General features: G+C 41.8%; 1 protein-coding gene across 2 annotated transcripts in view; it reads right to left on the bottom strand.

The window, feature by feature from the left end:
* Positions 1–19,706, bottom strand: part of nckap5l (NCK-associated protein 5-like) — a 58,463-nt gene extending 38,757 nt beyond the window's left edge. Inside the window, exon 1 of one of the 2 annotated variants that reach the window (XM_004560266.6) lies at positions 19,504–19,706. Coding sequence is in view for 1 of the 2 variants with exons in the window: in XM_004560265.6 (XP_004560322.1) it covers positions 19,026–19,053 (28 nt within the window). In the remaining variant the exon portion in view is untranslated. Of the gene's footprint in view, positions 1–19,025; positions 19,452–19,503 lie in introns of those variants that run through there. The other variant, XM_004560265.6, reaches the window with a different exon arrangement.
* Positions 19,707–20,543: the final 837 nt, after the last annotated feature.

Genomic DNA, 20,543 nt, shown 5'->3' with positions numbered 1-20,543 from the left:
TAACTGCCACATGCAGCTCACACAGTACATAACGCATCTTTGTGGCACCTGTGCACAAAAAAACCTAAGCTTGTCAACCCGCAGCGCTGCGCATCAGCAGTTAACATGTCACTTGAAAAAGCTGAATGAAGGGCTGTCAGGGGTTTGTCATAACGCTGCTGTGTCAGGCATTAACACACACAGACATCTGTATGGGATGAATGGGACATTGAGGGAGTAGCTTCCCTTCTAAGAGGGTCAAAGACTGAGAGCGCCGACATGACCTGAATGAGGGCTGGTCACATGTTACCCCGAAGCTAACACAAGGGAATGAGGATAACTCACAACATAAAAGGCCTATTGTAACCCCCCTCCGCCATCCACTCTACCCCTCGAGTGAGGATCTTCAGCAGCGGCTCAGAGAAACTCAATGGTACCAAAAACCATGAGCCAAAGGGTGATAGAAATGCATCTTAATGGAAGGAAACTCGAGGGGAAGAACATCTCCTGGAGGCATCCTGGCAACGGTCATGTGGCCGACTTCAAATTCAATGCAAACAACACATGAGACGTGACCTGTGACAGTGTCACGGCGCCGTCTGACAGCTCTGTCTCAAACACGCCGTTCGCACACTTGCAGCTCTTCATGTGCTGATTACATAAGATGACATAGAAACCCCCCCAACCCCCAAAACAAAGAACAGCAGCAAACAAACCATCCAGACAGGAAGTGAAACAAACGGTCGACTAATCAATGATCCACAGAAACATTTAGGGCATCAGCTAATGATTATTACTTTAATTACTTAATCTGACAGTTGCTCTCTACACGTTCATAGTTTGAGCTTAAAACTGTTGAAATGTCATCAAATGTTTTGTTTTCTCCAGGAAAGACAGAGAATTCATTGCAAGAACAAAGAAGAAGCAGCTGATGAGGTCATTTCTATTTGCTCACAAATTACAATTTTGTGCCACCAACACAGTTAATCATTATATTTGAATATTAACCACACTATTTTCCAGCATAAAGACTCTTTTGAGCGATAACTGAACAAAAGTTGTCTGTTAAAAGGAAACTTTTTTTTTTTCCAAAGCAGAAACATGAAACACTTCCTCATTTTAAGTTGTCACTTGAGAGGATTTGCTGCATGTTTCTAAAACGCAAATATTTTTGGACTGTTGTTGGGGAAAAACAAGTGATTTAAACCTTCTTTTCCATAACACCAGAATGTGTCTTTAAAGTTTAATCAGAAGAAATTATTTTTTCATGCTTTTATACCCTCGGTTTCAGCCCAGTTACAGCCTGAGCTTTTATGTCGGTGCTGATGACGCCCCTCTCAGAACAGTGCAGTCCCTTTCCTTTTGGTCCCCAGGCCACAAATGACACTAACAACCTCTGGTGACTTATCATAACTCTTTGAGTTTGGCGGAGCTCTCTAATAACTGTCAGTTGCTAACAAAAAACTTACACACTGAAACCAGAATCTGAGCCAGAAGACAGAGATACTTATGCAGAAGTATCTACAGTGAGATCTGGTGACCGACGAGGCCATTTTGAGTATAATGAACTCATTCTGCCTTCAAATCAGTTTGTGATGATCCTGCTGGAAGCAGCCATCAGGAGATGGGCACGCTGTGGTGAGAACGGGAATATTCAGGTAGGCTGTGGCACGTAAATAAAGCTCAGTTTGTACTAAGGACGGGACGGATCCATGTTTTCATGCTGTTTCTTACGGTGGCCCTGAGAGGCCAAACGGACTGCAACTTAAGAAAACACCAGCGATAAGAAAAATGCTGCAAAAGCACACAAATAATAATGGATTGCATTTATATAGCGCTTTTCGAGACCCTCAAAGCGCTTTACAATGCCACTATTCATTCTCTCTCACATTCACACACTGGTGGAGGCAGCCACAGTTGTAGCCACAGCTGCCCTGGGGCAGACTGACAGAAGCGAGGCTGCCATATCACGCCATCGGCCCCTCTGGCCAACACCAGTAGGCGATAGGTGAAGTGTCTTGCCCAAGGACACAACGACCAAGACTGTCCGAGCCGGGGCTCAAACCAGCAACCTTCCGATTACAAGACGAACTGCCAACTCTTGAGCCACGATCGCCCCAAAACACAACAGAAATAGGAAAAATAACCCAATAACCCAACGGACCAGTTGCAGGAACCCAAAACATGGTAGGCATGTTTTATCATGATTCATATAATACTGATGACGGATTTTTAGGCTAATAGTTATGCTAACACACTTACTTCTCATCTTTTCTTTCCTCACAGAACCGATAGATCCTTCACTTCTTTTAAGTGTCTCCCAGCGCAATTCTTAGCATATTTTGGTTCCTGGAACTGGTCTCAACTGGCACAAGGGAAGGGAACCCGTCAGGTTATTGTATCCCCAGAAACACTTCCCTTGTGCTTTTGGAAATCTGTTTTTCCTTATTTCCATTGTCGTTTTTCCTATTTCCTTTGTGTTTTGTGTGCTTTTGCACCGTTTTTCTTATTGCCCGTGTTTTCTTAAGTTGCAGTCCGTTTGGCCTCTCAGGGCCACCGTAGTTTCTGCCAAATTCTGACCCAAAGATCAAAATGTTGCAGCAGGAACAAGAGACTCATTAGATCAGGAAACATCTTCTAATGGTGTGTGTTGTAAACCGTGGCCTCAGTTTCCTGTTCTTAGCTGATAGGAGTGGCCTCGTGTGAGATCCTCTGCTGCTGTAGTCCATCTGCTTCAAGGTTCGACATATTGTTCCTTCATAGATGCTCTTCTGCGTACTGTGGTTGTAACAAGTGGTTTTATGGATTAACTGTTGCCTTCCTATCAGCTCCAAGCAGTCTGACCGTTATCCTCTAACCTCTGACATCAACGTGGCATTTTTTTTCAAGGACAATCAGCTGGTTCTGAAATATTCAGACCGACAACTATGACACACTCAAAGTCACTGAAATCCCTTTGATGCCCAGTTTGAACTTCAGCGGGTCGTCTCGACCACATCAACATGCCTAAATGCACTAAATGCTGCCATGTGATTTAAAGACTGTGTTAACAAGCAGTTGAACGAGTCTGTCTGAGCCACAACAAGCTCATTTAATGAGTGGATAATACTTATTTAATCAAGAGCCTCATTAAATTGTACAGACCACAATTTACTTGTGTACTCTTTGAAAACACAACCAAAAATGCTTGTTTATTTTGATAATAATTACAAACTTAGCCCTTTTTCAAGCACAGTGTTACAGTGTTTCACAGTTTGGATATTTAAACATTTAAACTGTGCGGCTTTCCAAATGTACGGCTATAGCTCAAAAGTAGGGGGTGGGAATTCTTCACATGCAAGCAGGTCTTCCTACCAGTAACGGAAGGTTTGGTGTACTTTATCGTAGTCGAGATCTTTGAGAGTAAGCAGTGCCTACTGTTGTGACATCACAATGTTATTGAATTCCTGACTGCTGAAATATGAGGCGTGCATTTGTTCCATTGAATGAGTGTTTAAAAAGTTTCACTGTGCTTATAAAGCCACCAGATCTTTTTGATAATAAAAAAAAATCCACAGAAATCGCCCTTCCTATAAAATCAAACCTTTAAATATTTTACCTGTGAAGTTTAAAGAAAAAGTGGTTGAGAGTGTTCTCCTTTTTGCCATTTACTAGTCCAAAAACAGCTAGATAAAAACATTTTTGCTAAAAAAGCAAAGATGGCATAATTTGTTTGTTTCTAACTTTTTTGTTAAGATGACATTTGGTTGTGTAAGTGATACCACGGTTCCTGCGGAGAGACTTTTTTTTCCCTTTACTCAGATTTTAAACCAACTGTTTGTTTTTGGACTGTTGGTTAAAAGAAGCAGTTTCAAGACATCGCCGTGGGCTCTGCTAAATCGTGATTTTCCTTCATGTTCTATTAGATTCATTGAGAAAACATCTGGCACATTTTTTTAGCAGATGGTCCATCGCTGCCATTTGTGGTTGGGCAAAAAGAAGCAACTGTCTGAATAAGAGCTGTAAATCAGAGCCGTGGGGTACAAACGCCCATTGAGAGGCAGACAGTTTAATGTAATGTGCGCAGCCCCAAGTGAGGATGGAGTGCTAATCCACCGACATGAAATGTGACACCGGGATGTGCGGGGTCTACAGCTGGGGCTATAAAAAAAAACCTTAGTGTTAATTTGCATGAAGCTTCGGCTTAGTCGGACCTCATTAGGAAGTCAGGAGTTGTAACCGGCGAGCCATCATCACCGGCTGGCTGTGGTCTGCCTGGCTGATGGTGTTTGCTGTGCAGCAGAAATGGCTTACAGAGAGCACATGTAATAAAAGAGAGAAATAATTATGCGTATTTAAGGGGTGCATTACACCAAGCTGCTGCCAATCAGTGAAACGGGGCGACAGGCCCTAGACCAGACTATCTTTGCATAATTCAAACTTTAAAATAATCCCTGTTCATCTTAAACTGGGCCTTGTTAGAGCTACTCACTTCATCTTCTGCCTGAAACAAGGCGTTTCAGCTCCTCTCGCTTTAGGACAACTTTTTTCTGATTGGCCCCTTATTGGAAACTTTCACCATGTTTAATATCTTCATCCAACACTGAAACAATATAGGAGGTGAGACTGCTCCTACACAATGTAAAAACTGGAAAAAAATCTGGCTGCTCCGTTGACATTAGGAAGGAGTGTCGGGGAAATCCTTTTTTCTCAGTGCATGAAGCTCCATTAGCACTGGGCACAGGACCACCCACAGTGTGTCAAATGGTAAGCCTTCAAATCGATTTTAACATTTGCGAAGTGGATGAAGGTGCAGGTAGCCAAATATGATGTGATGGTGGTCCCGGTATAACTTTCAGGTCTACAGTGAAATCGTAGAGCTTACAGCGTAGCGCTGGGTTTATACTCAGCTGCAGACACCACAAGGGAGTTCTTCGTTCCAGTTATAGATATTTGAAATCCGACTAAGGGTGCTTTAAGCGTGCATTGTAGTTTTGTGTGTCTGCAGAATTGTCTGAGTGGTTATAAAACATTAAAAAAAAATCTGATCCGTCTGATGATGAAATGCACATCAACCAGACCCAGGCAGGTTCGTGGACACGGAAACGATAGCACACATTTAAGCGTTCAGAAGTTCCAGGGAGCAAACTAAAAATAGCATCAAGTCAGGAAGCTGCCTTAACATGTCTAACAACAGGACTGTAAACATGAGATCATCCAAATTTTAATCAGAGAAGGTTTGTCGCATTTATTTTTTGATCACTCCTCATATACAAGACAGAAAATAAAGAAAAGGACACAAGAATCTCCTAAATATTCCTTAAATATGCCTCCACCAAGGCAATGTGCAGGTTTATTTGCCCTGTTGAAAATCATTTTAATATACATAATCTTTAAGAAACATAATTGTGGCTACAATTATTTTTACTTATGCAAATTCATTCTCTTTCTCTTGATGAAAACCCTTCTTTTTAAAGTAGTGCTGTCAGCGTTAATCTAATTAAAATGACGTTAACGTCACAACCGCATTAACGCGGCAAATCTCCGTTAACAAGTTAACGCGGATCGCCCCGTGCGTGGGGCTGCAACACGTGAGCGCGCTTAGCTTGTTAACGCGTTAGCGCCGTGCAGCCCGATGCATGGGGTGACCTGCGTTAATCTAGATTAACGCTGACAGCACTACTTTAAAAATCTGAAACATTGTAACATCTGCCTTTGCAAGAACAGCTCTTTGTAGCATTGTTATCACTTTGACCTTCAGATCAATCTATTGACAAACCAAAGCAGACAAAAGCCTTTTTTTAATCAGTATTAAAAGCCAGTCAGTAGTAATGTGTTTCGGCTTCTCCAATGCCTCCTCACTTTTAATGACATCAATGATTACCTTTGCATTTTTAAGTTGTTCTTTAAGCAACTGTAATTGTAACAATTTGCTTTTTTTAAGCTTTTAAAGACCAAATCATGATTATATAACCATGAGAATAATCAATTAAAAGAAAATGTTCAGGTGCAGCCTCGTTTCCCTGTGTAAACTTTAAAGCAGCTTAGTCTGATTCCAGACGGTGACCTTAATAAATCGCTCACATGTGAAAAGATTCAAAGTATGCTCCGCAGTCCATTTCTGCGATCATAAAAACCCGGTAATGAAAACCATTTGTTGTGGCCCCTGTAAAGGCAGGTTTCGTACCGCTGTAAATACTCCGCAGAGAGGTGCCGTCCTCTGCCAACCAGACGACGAGCTCGGCAGGCAGAGGAACGGCTGCACGTCGTCCACCGCTGCACCACATTTCCATGTGTGTCAGCAAAAGCCTTTACTACAGGTCTTCGGTGACTCATTTTCACATCAAACTGTTGAACCCTGACATGCCTGGAAAAAATGTGAAGCTAGAACAAGACATGCTGCTGACGCCAGACGAGCCGATCCAGGACAAAGGCTGCTACAGCGTCCAGTTTAGAGAGCTGCAACGAGGCCACTCTGAAACAGGTGAAACCAGCTCTGGCACAAAGATTAGCGACTTATCCAGCTAAATTTGGGATCAAGTCAGGATTTAGCAAGTCACCTATGTGCGCCATTCCACCACAGGAGCTTTTACGTAAAAGCTTAGCGAAATATCCACGTCTACACTCAGCCAGCTTTTTGTATTGGCACCCATATTACAAGGCTAAAAACAGGTAACTCCTCTTACTGAGTCAAAGACCAAATTTACACCAAGGTAGTTACATTAGTAAAAGTTGTTTCCCCTCAGTTTTTAACCTCCGTTTTCTTTTACTTTCCTAAAAAGCAGCCAAACCTTCTTTTGGATTTTCCAGCAAACAAACCACAGATCAAAATGTTTTACCCCCAAAATCTTTGGGAACTTTTAGCACTCTGGTGTTTTCCACTTTATAAGATTTTCAGCTTGTAGTTTTGGCCAACAAGGAGAATATTCAGAGGTAACTTGGATAATCTTTATACTGATTTTGCGATCTTTTACCTCTTTCTATTGACAAATACAACACTTTGGTCAGAGCCACTGAATTTGTCTTAAGGCAGGCTCCTGACTGTGTTAAAAATGCACATAAAAACTCTATAAAATGCAGTAATCATGTTTTATCAGCTATTTGCAACATATTAGTCTGTTCCAGTTGTTTGGGTTCATCTTATATATTTCACGTCGCTCTAAGTAAGGCCTTCCTGCTGCAGTATCTATATATCCTCATGGGGATCATCATTTCATCCCCTACCATATTAAATTCTCTATCTGATGCTGCAGTTGGGGATTAGCTTGTAATTAACTACTCTGCCTCATTTCAAACAGAGATAGCAGTCATCCGGACGTTTAGCTCGGTGAAGGCTGATAACCCAAAGAAGATCCAGAGTGCGAAAAAACAAACAAACAGCAACACCAGAGAAAAGATGGAGCGCAACATGGACATTTTCTGCAAATTTGGCCACATCTGCTTGCCAGCCGCAGCAGCTCAAACTCAACCAGGATTCAGCCTTAGTAATCATCATCATCATCCACATCCTTTTCCCAAGTTCTGGCCAAGAAGAAGACCTATTTATGGTACAGACTATATGGAGGGTTACATATGGAGGGAGAGCTTTGTTTGAGCTCCAAAGGGGGGGGAAAGTGCTCTATATCTCTCTGACAAACAGTCTCGATGGGAAGATGTTTTTAAAGCTGTACGACTGGAGCTGATGGGCGAGGTTTTTGAAACAGGAAGCTCATGAGATTCTGAAAACACTGAAGCTGCAGAAGCGGCTCGCCAAGCACCTTGTGGGAGGCGAGCGGAGGGAAGGGGGGAGAGGGATTGAAGGAGTAAGGTGGGGGTGCATAAATCTCCTCAATAGCAACTTATTTTAAGACAAATGAAAATGAACTGCAGCAGTGCACAAAGACACACTGTTCAAGGCAGGCTGAATTAAAAAGAAAATCTCCCTCTGTCGCTATTCTTTAACCGCAGAGTCATCACGGGTCACGACTCCAAGTGTAAATCTGAGAGAGGAATCTTACAAGATTGTTCCTCCGTCCAAAACTAAACAAAATGTGGCCATTTAATCCTCTTGTTTTTTTGGCAAGGCAGGACGTGGTGGGGACCCGGTTAGCTCGCGAATTGATTAAAACTTCATTCCAAGCCATATTTTCTCTGGCCGGACGGATGAATCGAATGTTTGTTACAGCTGCGGCGGCTAAAGTGGTGTTTTGCCAGCTTCGATGTTTGCACGACCGCAGATTCCTCTGTAGGGTGGCCTCTGCATTTGGTGGGAGCTCTATTAGCATTCCTCGAGCACGTTCAATCATGCATATTTTAGAGGCCACATTTGACACAGCAGGCTCCGGTGCAGTTTGCGCGAAGATGGAGAACACGAGGTCAGGGCCTCAGGCTGGCCGCTTGTGACTCATTTGGCTGATATTCTCTGTGATGTGCACACAAATAAGCAGAATAAGCTTCGTGTTGAGGTGGCGGGGGTTCTGGGGGGAGTAAACAAAGGGCTTTGGGGGAAACAATGCAGGGGGAGATAACTCCTTTGATGTGAGTGTTTGTGCTGTGAGCGTGGAAACAGTTGGGATGAGGATGATGATGCCTTGCAGAGCTCCCCGTCAGTCCCGCCTCCTGCTGTGAGCTCCGTCTTACTGCGCCGACTCTGTAGGCAGCTGATGGATATTTGCTATGCTAATGCAGGAGTGCCTTTGGTGTATAACCATGGTAACTACACTACCTGCATGCATCAGACAGTGGGGTGATAAATGGCTGAACTGATAGCTGATAGGGAGCAAGGCCCAGCCCCAGCCCAGCCTATCTTCAAAGCACGAAGAGGAGGTGGGGGGGATACGGAGGAGATAGGACGACTGCGGGAGGCTCTGACCTGTCTGCAAACCCCTACCAGACTTCAAATCGATTAAATTATTGTCCCGTTGCTCTTTCCTCCCACTTAAAGATACGAACAACCACCTAATAAACTGATATTTCACAGCCTGACTGACCTTGAATGTCTGAAAGGTCCGTTGAACCACATGTTATCTACCAAAGTCATGTCAGCTCTGAGGCCGAAAGGATTAGTTCGTTAACGCTCAAGCAACCGAGATATTTTAGTGACTTTTAGAAAAAAATAAATCACAGTATGGTCACTTATGACGATTTAATGGCTGCACTGTTGTTCATCATGTTATTCCATTTCCACTACCCGTGGCAGATATTCAGAATTATAGTTATTAATGGTTTTAAATCTTTTTTTAATGCAAAATCTTCATCATTTGAGTTGTTTTCATTATCGGTTTGGTCATTAAGTATCTGCCTCGAGGCTTCTGAGGCAGTAAATCTCGCTGCTCTAGTTCTGTTAGCTGTAAAACATGATAGTGCAGTGATCCACACATGTTTGTGTCACACCTTCTTGCATCTGTTTCTCAGATTTATAAGACACATATGATTTATTAATGCAATTTGCTCCAATCTCTTCCACAACCTAAGTCTAACTTTTCGGTCTTCTTTAACATAACCTAATTTTTATTTACGTTGTTTTACAATCAGTGTTTCATATGTAACAGTTTTGCGCTCTCTCGCAGTATAAGACCGTCACTATGCACCCGGGATGCTTTTACTTTAACCGTGTTGTTTATTTATTGCGGGCTGTTTTATTTTCACGCTTCATCCCACTGCTGTAACGCAACATTGATCTCACAAGCGAGAATAAAGAGTATCTATTAGAAAAGTAGAATAAAATGCACACCTCAATCTGTAAGGATGCAGAATCTCATATACACAAAGTGACTTTTTGCACAATACTCAGTCTTTCGCACATTTCTATTGCACTGTTGTGTCTTTGTTTTGGTTTTTTTGCAATTTCTGCACATTGCACTTTATGTAGTCCTGTGTTGATTGTCTGTTATATGTCATACGTAGCATAGATCTTGGAGGAACGTTGTCTCGTTTCACTGTGTTCTGTACCACTGCACATGGTTGGAATGACAATAAAGCCACTTGACTTGATTGGCAGAAACTGCATTTTTCTGCCCCCTTGATCAACAAAAATATTTTATAGACTTAAGTAAATGGGATCCCAACTAGAAATAGTATTTTAAAGAACGACTTCATTAGGATTCTGGTGATTTTTCAGCAGTTGGATCTAAATATAATCACACTAGCATGTATAAAAACACAGCTGGGGTCACTCAGTCACTTGACGGTTTGTACTGCAGATTAGCCAATCAGGAACTGTGTTGCTGTATCCTGTATCAGACACAGGAAATCTTTTATACCTCGTGCAATAATTTTGTACAACACGACACATCTGTCGAGCAGAGGATCCGCTGTAAACTCAGCCCGGCTGTGTTTAGCACACGTTGTGTCTTACATTGTGCTCCAGTTGTTTTTTTTTTTAACATTTACATGAATCCATTTTTAGTTCCATTTTCTCTCGTTTCAATTGTTTGACTTTATAGATTAGCAGCGATCGCCAAATTCGAAAAGTCCTGACAAACGACGATCAAAACATTTTCTGCGACCCAACAAACTTTAATACCATCTCGTATCATCGCACAAGCCGAAGATTTCCGATGACTCATTCACAGACTTAGCTGATATTTCTTCTCCATTAACAGCTTTACTTCCTCTACCCGATGGCCACTCACTACATTTGTAAGACAACCTCTGGATCACAAATAAGTCAGAAAATGAAGAATTATGTCGAACTGCTCTCTGTCTTTCAAAAAGAGCTTATTTTTATTTGTTTATTGTAAACTACTCCTAAAGCTGACCTGCACTTCCTCCTCGCCTCACCAGGCGAGATCCTATTATAGTTTTTCGTGTTATTAGTTATGTTTACAGTATAATATAGTATTTTTAACAAAATGTAAACAAAAACAAACAGTCTGGTTCGAGTGTCCCACATTTCTTTGTTTTTGGTTAACTCGCGTTTGGTGGTGTCACTTTTAACCTTGAAAATTGGAAGGAACATTTTTCCTCAACTTTTTTCTCCAACATTTTAAACACCAGAAAAAAACCTTTACCTTCTCAGGATCCAGTACTGTCATTTTGTCAGTAGCTGAGGCGACCAGGAGGAATGTTCAACCAGGAGGAGACATCAGAGGCAGACCCAGGACACCCCGGGGACTTAATTTCTCCATCTCAGCTAGTTTGGGAATGTCTCTGTATCCTCTGGGGGGCTACAGGGGGTGGCTGGGGAAAGTGAGGTCTTCTTTTGTGCCTTATCTGCGACCCAGATAAGGCACAAAAGAAAATAAATGGATGGGGGCCTTTTGGAGTGAGTCCCTTGATACCAAGATATATCGGTCCTCTTTTAAACAGCATCAAAGTTTGCATTCTGTGGTCAAAGGCTGGATGGGTGGTGGTGGTGGAGTCAGTTTGTTAGCCAGCAGATGACAGTTTTTATCCCAGCAGGGACTTTGTTGTGGTTTGTTTTCACTCACTTCCTGCTTTTACTGCTTTCACTCGCTGCTTTGTCAAGACAAACACAGATTGTGTTTTGGGTTCAAATACACACTTTCACAACGTTAATGTTACATATAGGAATGAGTCATGTCCAGTGATTTTAAATGTAATGCAAGCTGTCCTTTACAAGCTATGTGCTGAGTAGGAAGTGACATCTGATGCTTGTTTGAGCAGGGTTAGCGTGAAGGCAGTCTGTGGGCAGTCAGGGACTGCCCGTCTACCTGCAGACAGCGGCGTTACATTGGGACAGAGTCACAAATATGCGGTACCACCGGTCTGTGGGCTACTCCTGCTTGTAGCCCACAGACCGGTTGTGTCACATGTTGGTCTGTCAGGCAGCCGTGGAGAAGAGCAAAGTTATCTGATACAAAGATCTGAAGTGAAACAATGTGTCAAAAACAATTTAGTGTCGGCAGACGCTGTCTGTTCTTTTCATGCTTAATGTTTTTGTCACACTTGTCCCATTCCTGGTGAACGCGGCTGTCACACCCTTCCCTGTTTTGGTCCACTCGTCAACCGGTCGGCATTCGAGGGCCGTATACTTAATCCATGTCCAGCGACATGCCATTGGGATTTTGGAGGACTGCATGGAAACTCATTTGCGGTGGGTGAAAATCTCTCTCAGTTTGCTGTCCAAACGGAAACGCGTACGCAGACGGATACATTTGCGGGGCGATAAATTACGCTGAAGCCGTGCTATAACCCCGAACACCAAAGGACACCGTGTGTGTGCATCTGCAAGACTCCATTAGTTTTGACAAAACAGCAGCATTTACAAAGGTCATATAATTAATCATTCTTGGTGGCTTTACTGCTTGTGCTGAACTTTGAAATCATGAGTAATATTTCTCTTTATAAATGATCCTTTAATCTCTTGACTACTTTTTGAATTATGAATTGGTAACAGTTTCCCTGGTCTGCTGTGTTTTTATAGGGATTTTTAACCATAGCTCAGTTGCCATAAGGCACTGGCCTGCCATCAGAAACACACTGGCTTGCAGCGACCGGCCCAAAGAACACTTTAGAGGACAACCTGCTGCCACCAAAGCCACAAACTCCTTCAAGAGGACGTCTTCAAATATTTGTCTGACAAATACTTAATTTAGCCTTAATTGAAAATACAAAAAAGCACAAACTCTTCACACCACTGAAACCACTTAAAGCTATTAATAAACAAGAAGAAATCCAGACACAGTTACCATTTGTCAAACCAGAAAGTTCAGTTCCCTCCAAAAATCACAGTGCCCAGCCTCAAATGATAAACTTTGTTCTTCAAACTAAATCTGTAGTTTTCTGGTTTCTGTTCCTAGTTTTTTTTTTTACAGTATGAAATGTTTTGATGAATCGTATCTGAGCAGGTTTTAGCTGCGAGACAGTAAAAAGTCCATGTGGAGAGCAAAGGAGGTTCTGAATGTGACAAAAGTGCAGTTTTGAAACCATCTAATGTCTAGCAGGCTTCTTTAATTTATCTGCTTCAGTAAACAACGACTAGAGGATGGAAAGTCTAAAAAAATAAGTCAGTTACAGTTAGATCAACCTTAACTGCAGCTTCAGCTAAAAACGTTGGCACTCTTTTGGATTCAGAAAAGCATCAGGCAGTGGCCCAAATCAGAGACAAATGGGTGCCAACATGGTGGTTGCCTCCATCTTTTATACGCTCTTACCCCCAGAGGCTAAGCTGATGGGTTGCCAGATTATCAAAGTAGCTGCTGATGAATTTTCTGCAATAATTAACATTTTATTAGTCGCTTACAGTTTGCAGTAAAATAAATAAATAAATCCACATCTGACTCCCTTTCTTGTTGCTTTACTCATTTATCAAAATTGTTGCCGATTAATTTTCTGTCCATAAACGAACAGTTTGGGTCGCCTAATCGTTTCATCTCAGCTCAATCCCAGCAGATTGCAACCGCTAATAAAGTTTTTAATAACTGAAACCAGTTACTAGAACCAGCAGCCAAATTAAACACTTACTCCATGCCACGTTTCCCCCTCTGCAATAAAGCCTGAACAACGTATGTGGCGTCTGCGCGAAGCCGGCTGCAACAAGCTGTGGCACACAAAGGCGTGCAGAACATCTGTGGACAATTAGAGGCGAACAGAGCGGGCGAGCACTTATACTGCCCATTACACTTGAATATGTCACTGGCTTGACTTCTCATGATGTAATGCGGCTATCTCAAAGTTGCATCGGGATGGAGCGCTCGCAAAACTTCAATCGAGCTCAAACACAGGCACACAAACCGTAAATGTGATCTTGCGAGCGCAGAGTGGAACCACATTTCTCCGCACAGCAGCCCCATAATACTCTCATGCTCTGAGGTCATTTTATCAGGAAGAACTGCTCGGTGCGCTGCATGTCCCTCACCAAATATTGTTCCAAATGTGACACATTCAGGCCTTCTTGTTCTGAAATCCTCCCAGCCTCGTGTTTAAATTCTTCCAGTTACGTGACTCAAACAAACACATGCCAGTAATTCCACCCAGTTAGCAAAGGTAGACTTTCACATTTACAGCTCTGCACGCCTCGCTGCTGTGGTGTGATATAAATCCATCTTCCACACAAACAGAGAGGTGGTTTGCTCACTGTTGTGCAGATGTTTTCCCAAACATCTGCTAAAGTTTCTCTGAGCTCACTTTAAATCTGTACTTAAGATCCTGTGATCCTGCAAGTAGGCCTTTTTGGCATCGGCAGGCAATTATGGTGCAATCTTCAGATTAAAGCAGCAAGAATAGACTTTGCTTGAAAGCAGGAGGCATGATGTATCCTGCAGTTACATTTTTATGATAAATATGTGTATATTTATTGATTTTTTAAAGATTTACTTACTATAATGAGACTTATGTTTAGCACCTAAGCTGAAAAAAGGGAAAATCCATACTGGGAGTTCTCTAATGGTGCTTCAGATGACACCATGATGACCTGAAACTACAGAAATCTAATACTGTGTTGTAGGGATGGTCGTGGTTTTTCAAATATTTCACTATTTATTAAATAATAATAATAACAAAAAAAGCAAACAAGTGGTTACTGACTGTTGCTTTCTGTTGTAATTAGCAGCATCTATAAGTAGTTAATGGGCTTGTACAGTCAGTGGGGGCAGTAATGGACCTCGATGTCAAACCATTAAACATTTGAAGGTGCAGAGAGATTAGATGCTACTCTACAAATCTGTAAAGTCAAAGACGACCGCTGGCAGAAAGTTCTGAAAAACAAACATAAATGTGATCCAGTGTAAACTTCACCAGGTAAAACCTGCAAACAAACATTATTCCCGTAGTCAAAACCACAAAAAACGCTCCTTAGACATCCAGATGTTCATGCTGTTCTCACATACAGTAGAGGTCCAATCAGAACGCCAACTTCAACCATGAAATGTTGATCTGATTATTCCAGTGAATGAATAAAACGCATGCAACTGACAACTAATAGTGTTAATAAATGTTGGTGAACTCTTTTCCACATACAGCATTACCAAAGCTTTTATTTTGGAAATATTTTTCAAACAAGACTAGGTGTCAATCACAACTATGTGCTTTCATATGAGAGGGACTCTATTGAAATGTACCAAATATGAAAAAAAGGCCTTTTCTTGTAATGCCCTCGGTCCATTGAGGGACTGGGGACCTCTGGGAGTCTTCTCTGGTGCCTGGCATGGCGACGCTGGCAGATGACTCTCATGGTTTGAGCTTGTCTCATCCTGCAGATACTTGATTCGATTGTTATCTAGAGAATTTGGAGGCTTCGGGATCTTTGTTGTGTTCCTCGAGGCGTTTCTGTCTTTTCTGTTGGTCTTGGCAAGCTTCTGCAGGTGTGGTTGGTTTGCCAAAGCTTACAGTACATGGCTAGTAGACGTTGATAGATTGTACATGAAAGATGGATGTTTTAAATCTGTATTCCTCGTGATGACCTGCAGGGGGCCACTGTTCTGCTTGCAAAAACATGTCTATGAGAAAATGAGCCCTTCTGATGCCTTCTATGGCCTCAGTAAACACTTTCCTGATGGATTTCATGAAGTCTGTTCCCCATTAGAGTCAGAAAGGACTCGAATGTGATGTTATATGTTATGACATGATAATACCTATAAGCACGCGGAGTCCCACTCCACCCTTTGCTTGTCACTTTCGATTTCAAAAATATCGATATGGTGACAGTCAAAATGCTCAAGTCAAGCTTTCAAGATGGAGCTTCACTAAGCAATGGTTGACGTCACCATGGCAACATACAGTTTATGTACAAGTCAAAGTAACCTTTCAATTAATGAAAGATTTCCCAGCACCGCACTGCAGATGTTCTGAAGTTCACAAAGAGCTCTTAGAAATACATCTTTAAAGTATCAAAAGGTTTAACTGAGTGACCTCAAATCCTTGTCTCAAACAATTTTGCTGGGAACTAATCAGTCACTGTGTTTAAAATATGATGTAACCGTTTCTAGGTCCTTTGTGCCATGCGGTCAGAGCGGATTTCTTACATGATATATGGTGTTTGTCTGCAACTGCCAAAAACAACAAACTACATCATTACAAAAGCAGACAATCTGGACGAGGAACCGAACGTACGTCATTTCTTCTCAAAGCAAAAATCAGGTAAAAGCAGCCTGCAAACACTAAAAGATTCATCGAGCGTTTCATTGCAGATCTTCAGTGAAACTTTAATATTTTACAGCCTGAATTCCAGCCATCTCTGCAAGCCTATAATTCAGCATGGTTCAAACAATGCTTGCGTCCTCGTTTCTTCTGACCTAAAGCTTGGTCCTTCTTCAGAAAACGATGAGACAAAGGAAACAGCATGAGCGTATATCTGGCCTTGAACCAACAGGCACAGATCATTAAAACTGATGTTTTTCCTCCAACAATGAGGACTCTTTAATAGCTGCACAGCAATTTCTAAGATGTTTTAACTCTCGTGTAATCGCAGAACGGCCCTACAACTTGTTAAGATTGCTGGCACATGTTTTATAACCTATAAAATTCCCCACAAGGTGAAAACAAACAAGAAACAATTCACCCCATTCAGAAAATGTGGAAGGTATCACAGTTAGTAAAATGCAGCTTTGTTAACACGAACCAGCAGATGGTGATAAGCTGTTGTTGTGCTGGGTGACATGGATGCATGCAATCTGTTGCTTTCACTGACGAGTTGAACTATCAGAACTTAAACAGGAGAAAAACAATATGAAAACATATTTTAATAGCCAGCAGAGAAAAGGTCCAAAATTCTCCAGTTTGTACTTTACTTTGTCTTTTGTGATTGAAAAAATTCAATGACATCACATCAGGCTTTAGGAAATCTTAATAAGAATCCCAAAAATAAATCAAGAAATCACTGCATGTCTGTTTGGTTTCCACGAATCTCAATAGTAAAGACTTTTCTGGTCTTAGTCGCTAGATTCTAGTCTTAAAGAACAACATGATGTTCATATTATAAATTATGGTTCCCATTATAGCCAAAAAGAGCACTAAAAGTAGCCCCAAGGTATGTATCACATCTAGTTCCATAAAGCTAAAACAGTGACAGCCAAAACTCGAAGCTTCACCGATACATCCGATAAAGTCCAGGTGTCCCACTGGGGCATCATCCACTGATTTCATATTAGCTGCATTCACATATCTGCCAACTACTGATAAAATACCAGAATTTCACTCACCTAAATCGAATCACAAACTTATAGGATGTTTTGCATCACAGTGAGCTCCAGTGTATGTGAGCACAAACCTAGCAGACACCAGTCATCTCCAAGGAGCCACGCCCCAGACTCCAGTATCCATACAGGTAAGTTATAAAACAGTTCAGCCCATGGTGTTGCTACGAAGTGCGAAAAACTGTCCACAGAGACCAACTTTATTTCTTCTATAAGGTTTTAACATGAGAGCATTTTTGAGAGGCAGCTTCAAATTGTGATTTCAGGAACTGCAGTCATTGGCACTCCACAAGTTGCCGTTAGAGTGGCAACAACCTTGTGAAGAGGGAGGAAGTTGTACTGACCAGCTGGTTGCACAGAGGCCACCTGGAAGCTTTGTAGACAACATTTCGACAGATGGAGACACTTGTGATTTTTGCTGCTTTGTCACAGTCAGTTGCTGTACTATCACTAAAAGACTGCATGCAACTGAAACTTGTCCCCATTCTATTCAAAAAATGAGCTTTATTTAAGATGGCGGGTGAATGTGAGGGGCCGCTGACCTGGTCCCCATCTTTGGAGCAACCATTTCAAAGGCAGCAAGATTGTGCCGTGGTCCCTAACCACTGTTATCCCTACTGTAACTGTAGTATAGATTACACGGAAGCTATGTCCTGCTTTACCATATGGTCTGAGTTTATAAATGAGCCTTGAGTGACAGTGACAGCTACTGTTGCCAGCTTTACGTCATTTTCTAATATTTTCTAAATAAAACTGTTGTAATGAAAATAAACCCTGCACTGGTTTAATGCCATGTTGATGAAAATCAGTTTGTTGACAGTTGGATTATGAAAGCCAACAAGGGCAATGATATTTTCCAGATGACTAGATTAGGTTTCTTTTTAAAAGTTGTAAACAAACAAAGAAACAAAGACAAAAAGCATCACCGTTCTTGTTATCTATAGCCTAACAAGGCCTGACCAGCCGTCCTACAAAATGATCAAAACAAAGTTTTCACCAAATCTGCAAAATCAAATGCAGATTCATGAAGGTTCGACTTCTGCTTTGTGAATGTCATGTTTAATTCAGAAAGCAGCAGGCAAACATCAAACGTCAGAAGATCTGATGAAAATATGGCATTTCTGTTTGTTTCATGTGTTAATTAGAGAAAGGTTATCCACCCCTGTGTGACTTTTCATATCTGCAGTTTATGACCTGCTTGGTTGCATTTTCATTTTATCAGCACAACTACCAACTATTGCAATGTTTAACCTGTTTTAAATGCACTTATTCCGAAAATGATCACTTTTAATTCCTCAAAACATTTTCAGACTTCTCCTAGACAAGCAGATCTGCCAGGATTAGTTGGCTGATTACAATCACTGAAATGTGGGGATTGTCTTTTTTACCCCTGGTGTAAAAGAAATGATTTAATTATTTTTTAATTAGACACAGCGAGTCCTGAACTTTGGGTAAGTGTTTAAAAATGATAAAATGACCTGTGGAACACAAAATATCTCCATATTAAAGACTGACTGCTTGGCATTGCGCATCCTGTTGTTAAGCGGGACTCTGGTGGTTTTCCAAACTCATCATATTCATACATGCACACATATCAATTCAGACTGGAGGTCAGCGCAGACCAGCTGAAGTTAAAATTCCTCTAGTCTGCACGGTGAAAGACACATTTTAAGAGGAACTGGAGCTCAATTCGGCTGGTAAAATAATCAAACCAACAGCTCTCCTCCTTAAAAATGATCTGAACTTCACATAAAAAAGGGTGGCTCATCCCTCCTCGCATCCATGCTGCAGACACATTAATTCATTCACGAACATCATTGTGAGGCTGATTTATTCTTGATTTAAAAATTCTGGTTTGTGCAGCGTCAGCCTCCACTCACAGCCTGAATCTCTGACAAAGCCCACACTAATGAAGCGCAGTTTATTTCCATTATAAACTGCCTTTTCTCTGCATCGCTGCGAGATGACAAATGAAAAACGAGCCGCACTTACAGGACTCGGATGACAGTTCCTTTTCCATGTTCCCTTTTCAGGTTTTCGAGGCTCAAACGGCGACAGGATGTATTTCAGCTCCCGCGTAACGCAGCTGAACCAAACCAGAGCTGAGCTTGGGAAAGCCTCCAGGTTTTTCCTTCTTTTTTGGCCCCTTTTCTTGGGGACAGGCCCTTCAAACCCAAACCCTGCGCCGAAATGGGTCCCCTCCGCCACGGGTAAGCGCGCTGTTACGCCCTTGCGTTTCTCCCACAAACGAAGAAAACGCAGGAAAAACGCCGCAGCGTTTAAGGCTGAAGCAGCCCGCAGCAGCAAATCAACATTTTCAGCTGTGAATCGGCGCAACCTTTACATGCCCGGTGATGTTAAAACAATGAAGCGCATGCAAACGGATCAGTGTCGGTATTCCTGCGAACCCATCGGCCAGCCGAGCATTTCAGCACATGAAACGGCGTTTTTCCGTTTTTGAAAAACTCACCTCATTTGGATGGAAACTGCCGCTGTGTTGCCATGTCCGGTAAAGATAAAACTATACTATTTTTTCTTCTTTTCTTTAAAATCTCTACCTTGGGCTCATTTTTGCGGCGGTGTCCTGCTCCCCCAGCAGCGGCCGCTCTCCTCCTCTGCCTCGCCGTTTAAGTGTTTGGGTTGGAGGAAAAGTGATGTCATTGTATGAAATTTCATTACCCGCCCCACTTTTTTTCCCTTCTTTCGGAGGCTGTCCCACGTTGCCAAACATAACTTCGCTATATACTTAAAAAAAATCTGCCCCGTATGTGTGGTTTGCCGTGCCTTAAAATACTCCTGCAGGCACCACCGATATGGACACGACCAAGAAATCCATCAAAAAATAATTTGTGGTTGAAAGAGTGACATTTTTAAAGTTAACACACAAACAGCTGAAAACCTGATACAGCACTCAGGCTTCAAGGCAATTTAACCCAAACTAGAAATAATACAACCGCATGACAAAAAGGAGGGTGAGTGTATGGAGCTAAAACTGGACTAGAGGCCTTAAACAGCTATTTTTCTGAAGGTGACCTCAGGCTTAAGTGCAAATCTGGACTCGTCTATGTGGAACTGAAACATGCTCGAACACTTTACAATACAGCCTGCGTTTACTGGTGTTTGAATGGAGATGCAGAGGAAAAGAACAGCTGGAGAATAAACAAATCTGGGTGCGAAATGACTTCAGCTCCAAATTTTCCTCATGTACACTTGACAAACATGCACTAAACTGCACCAAATCTTTAGTACTCACAGAGGGAGTAAATTACAGAATCCTTCCAATGGTTCCTGTTATCTAAAGCCAGATGAAGGTTTCTTAACAATGTGTGAAAGCACAAACTACATCTGTTAAAGGTTTGTTGTTGATCATAAGCATAAAACAAGTTTAATAACCATATATTGTCTTTATTCATTTAAGGTTCCCTTTTCTCGCACAGTAACAGCTGAAGCTATAAACTGCTTTTCTGCAGGAATCAACTATAAATTTAAGCAGTGAAGCATTTGCAGATC

This window comes from Maylandia zebra, linkage group LG20 (assembly GCF_041146795.1).
Source record: "Maylandia zebra isolate NMK-2024a linkage group LG20, Mzebra_GT3a, whole genome shotgun sequence".
NCBI lineage: Eukaryota > Metazoa > Chordata > Actinopteri > Cichliformes > Cichlidae > Maylandia > Maylandia zebra.
This window is presented reverse-complemented; position numbering and strand designations above follow the sequence as displayed.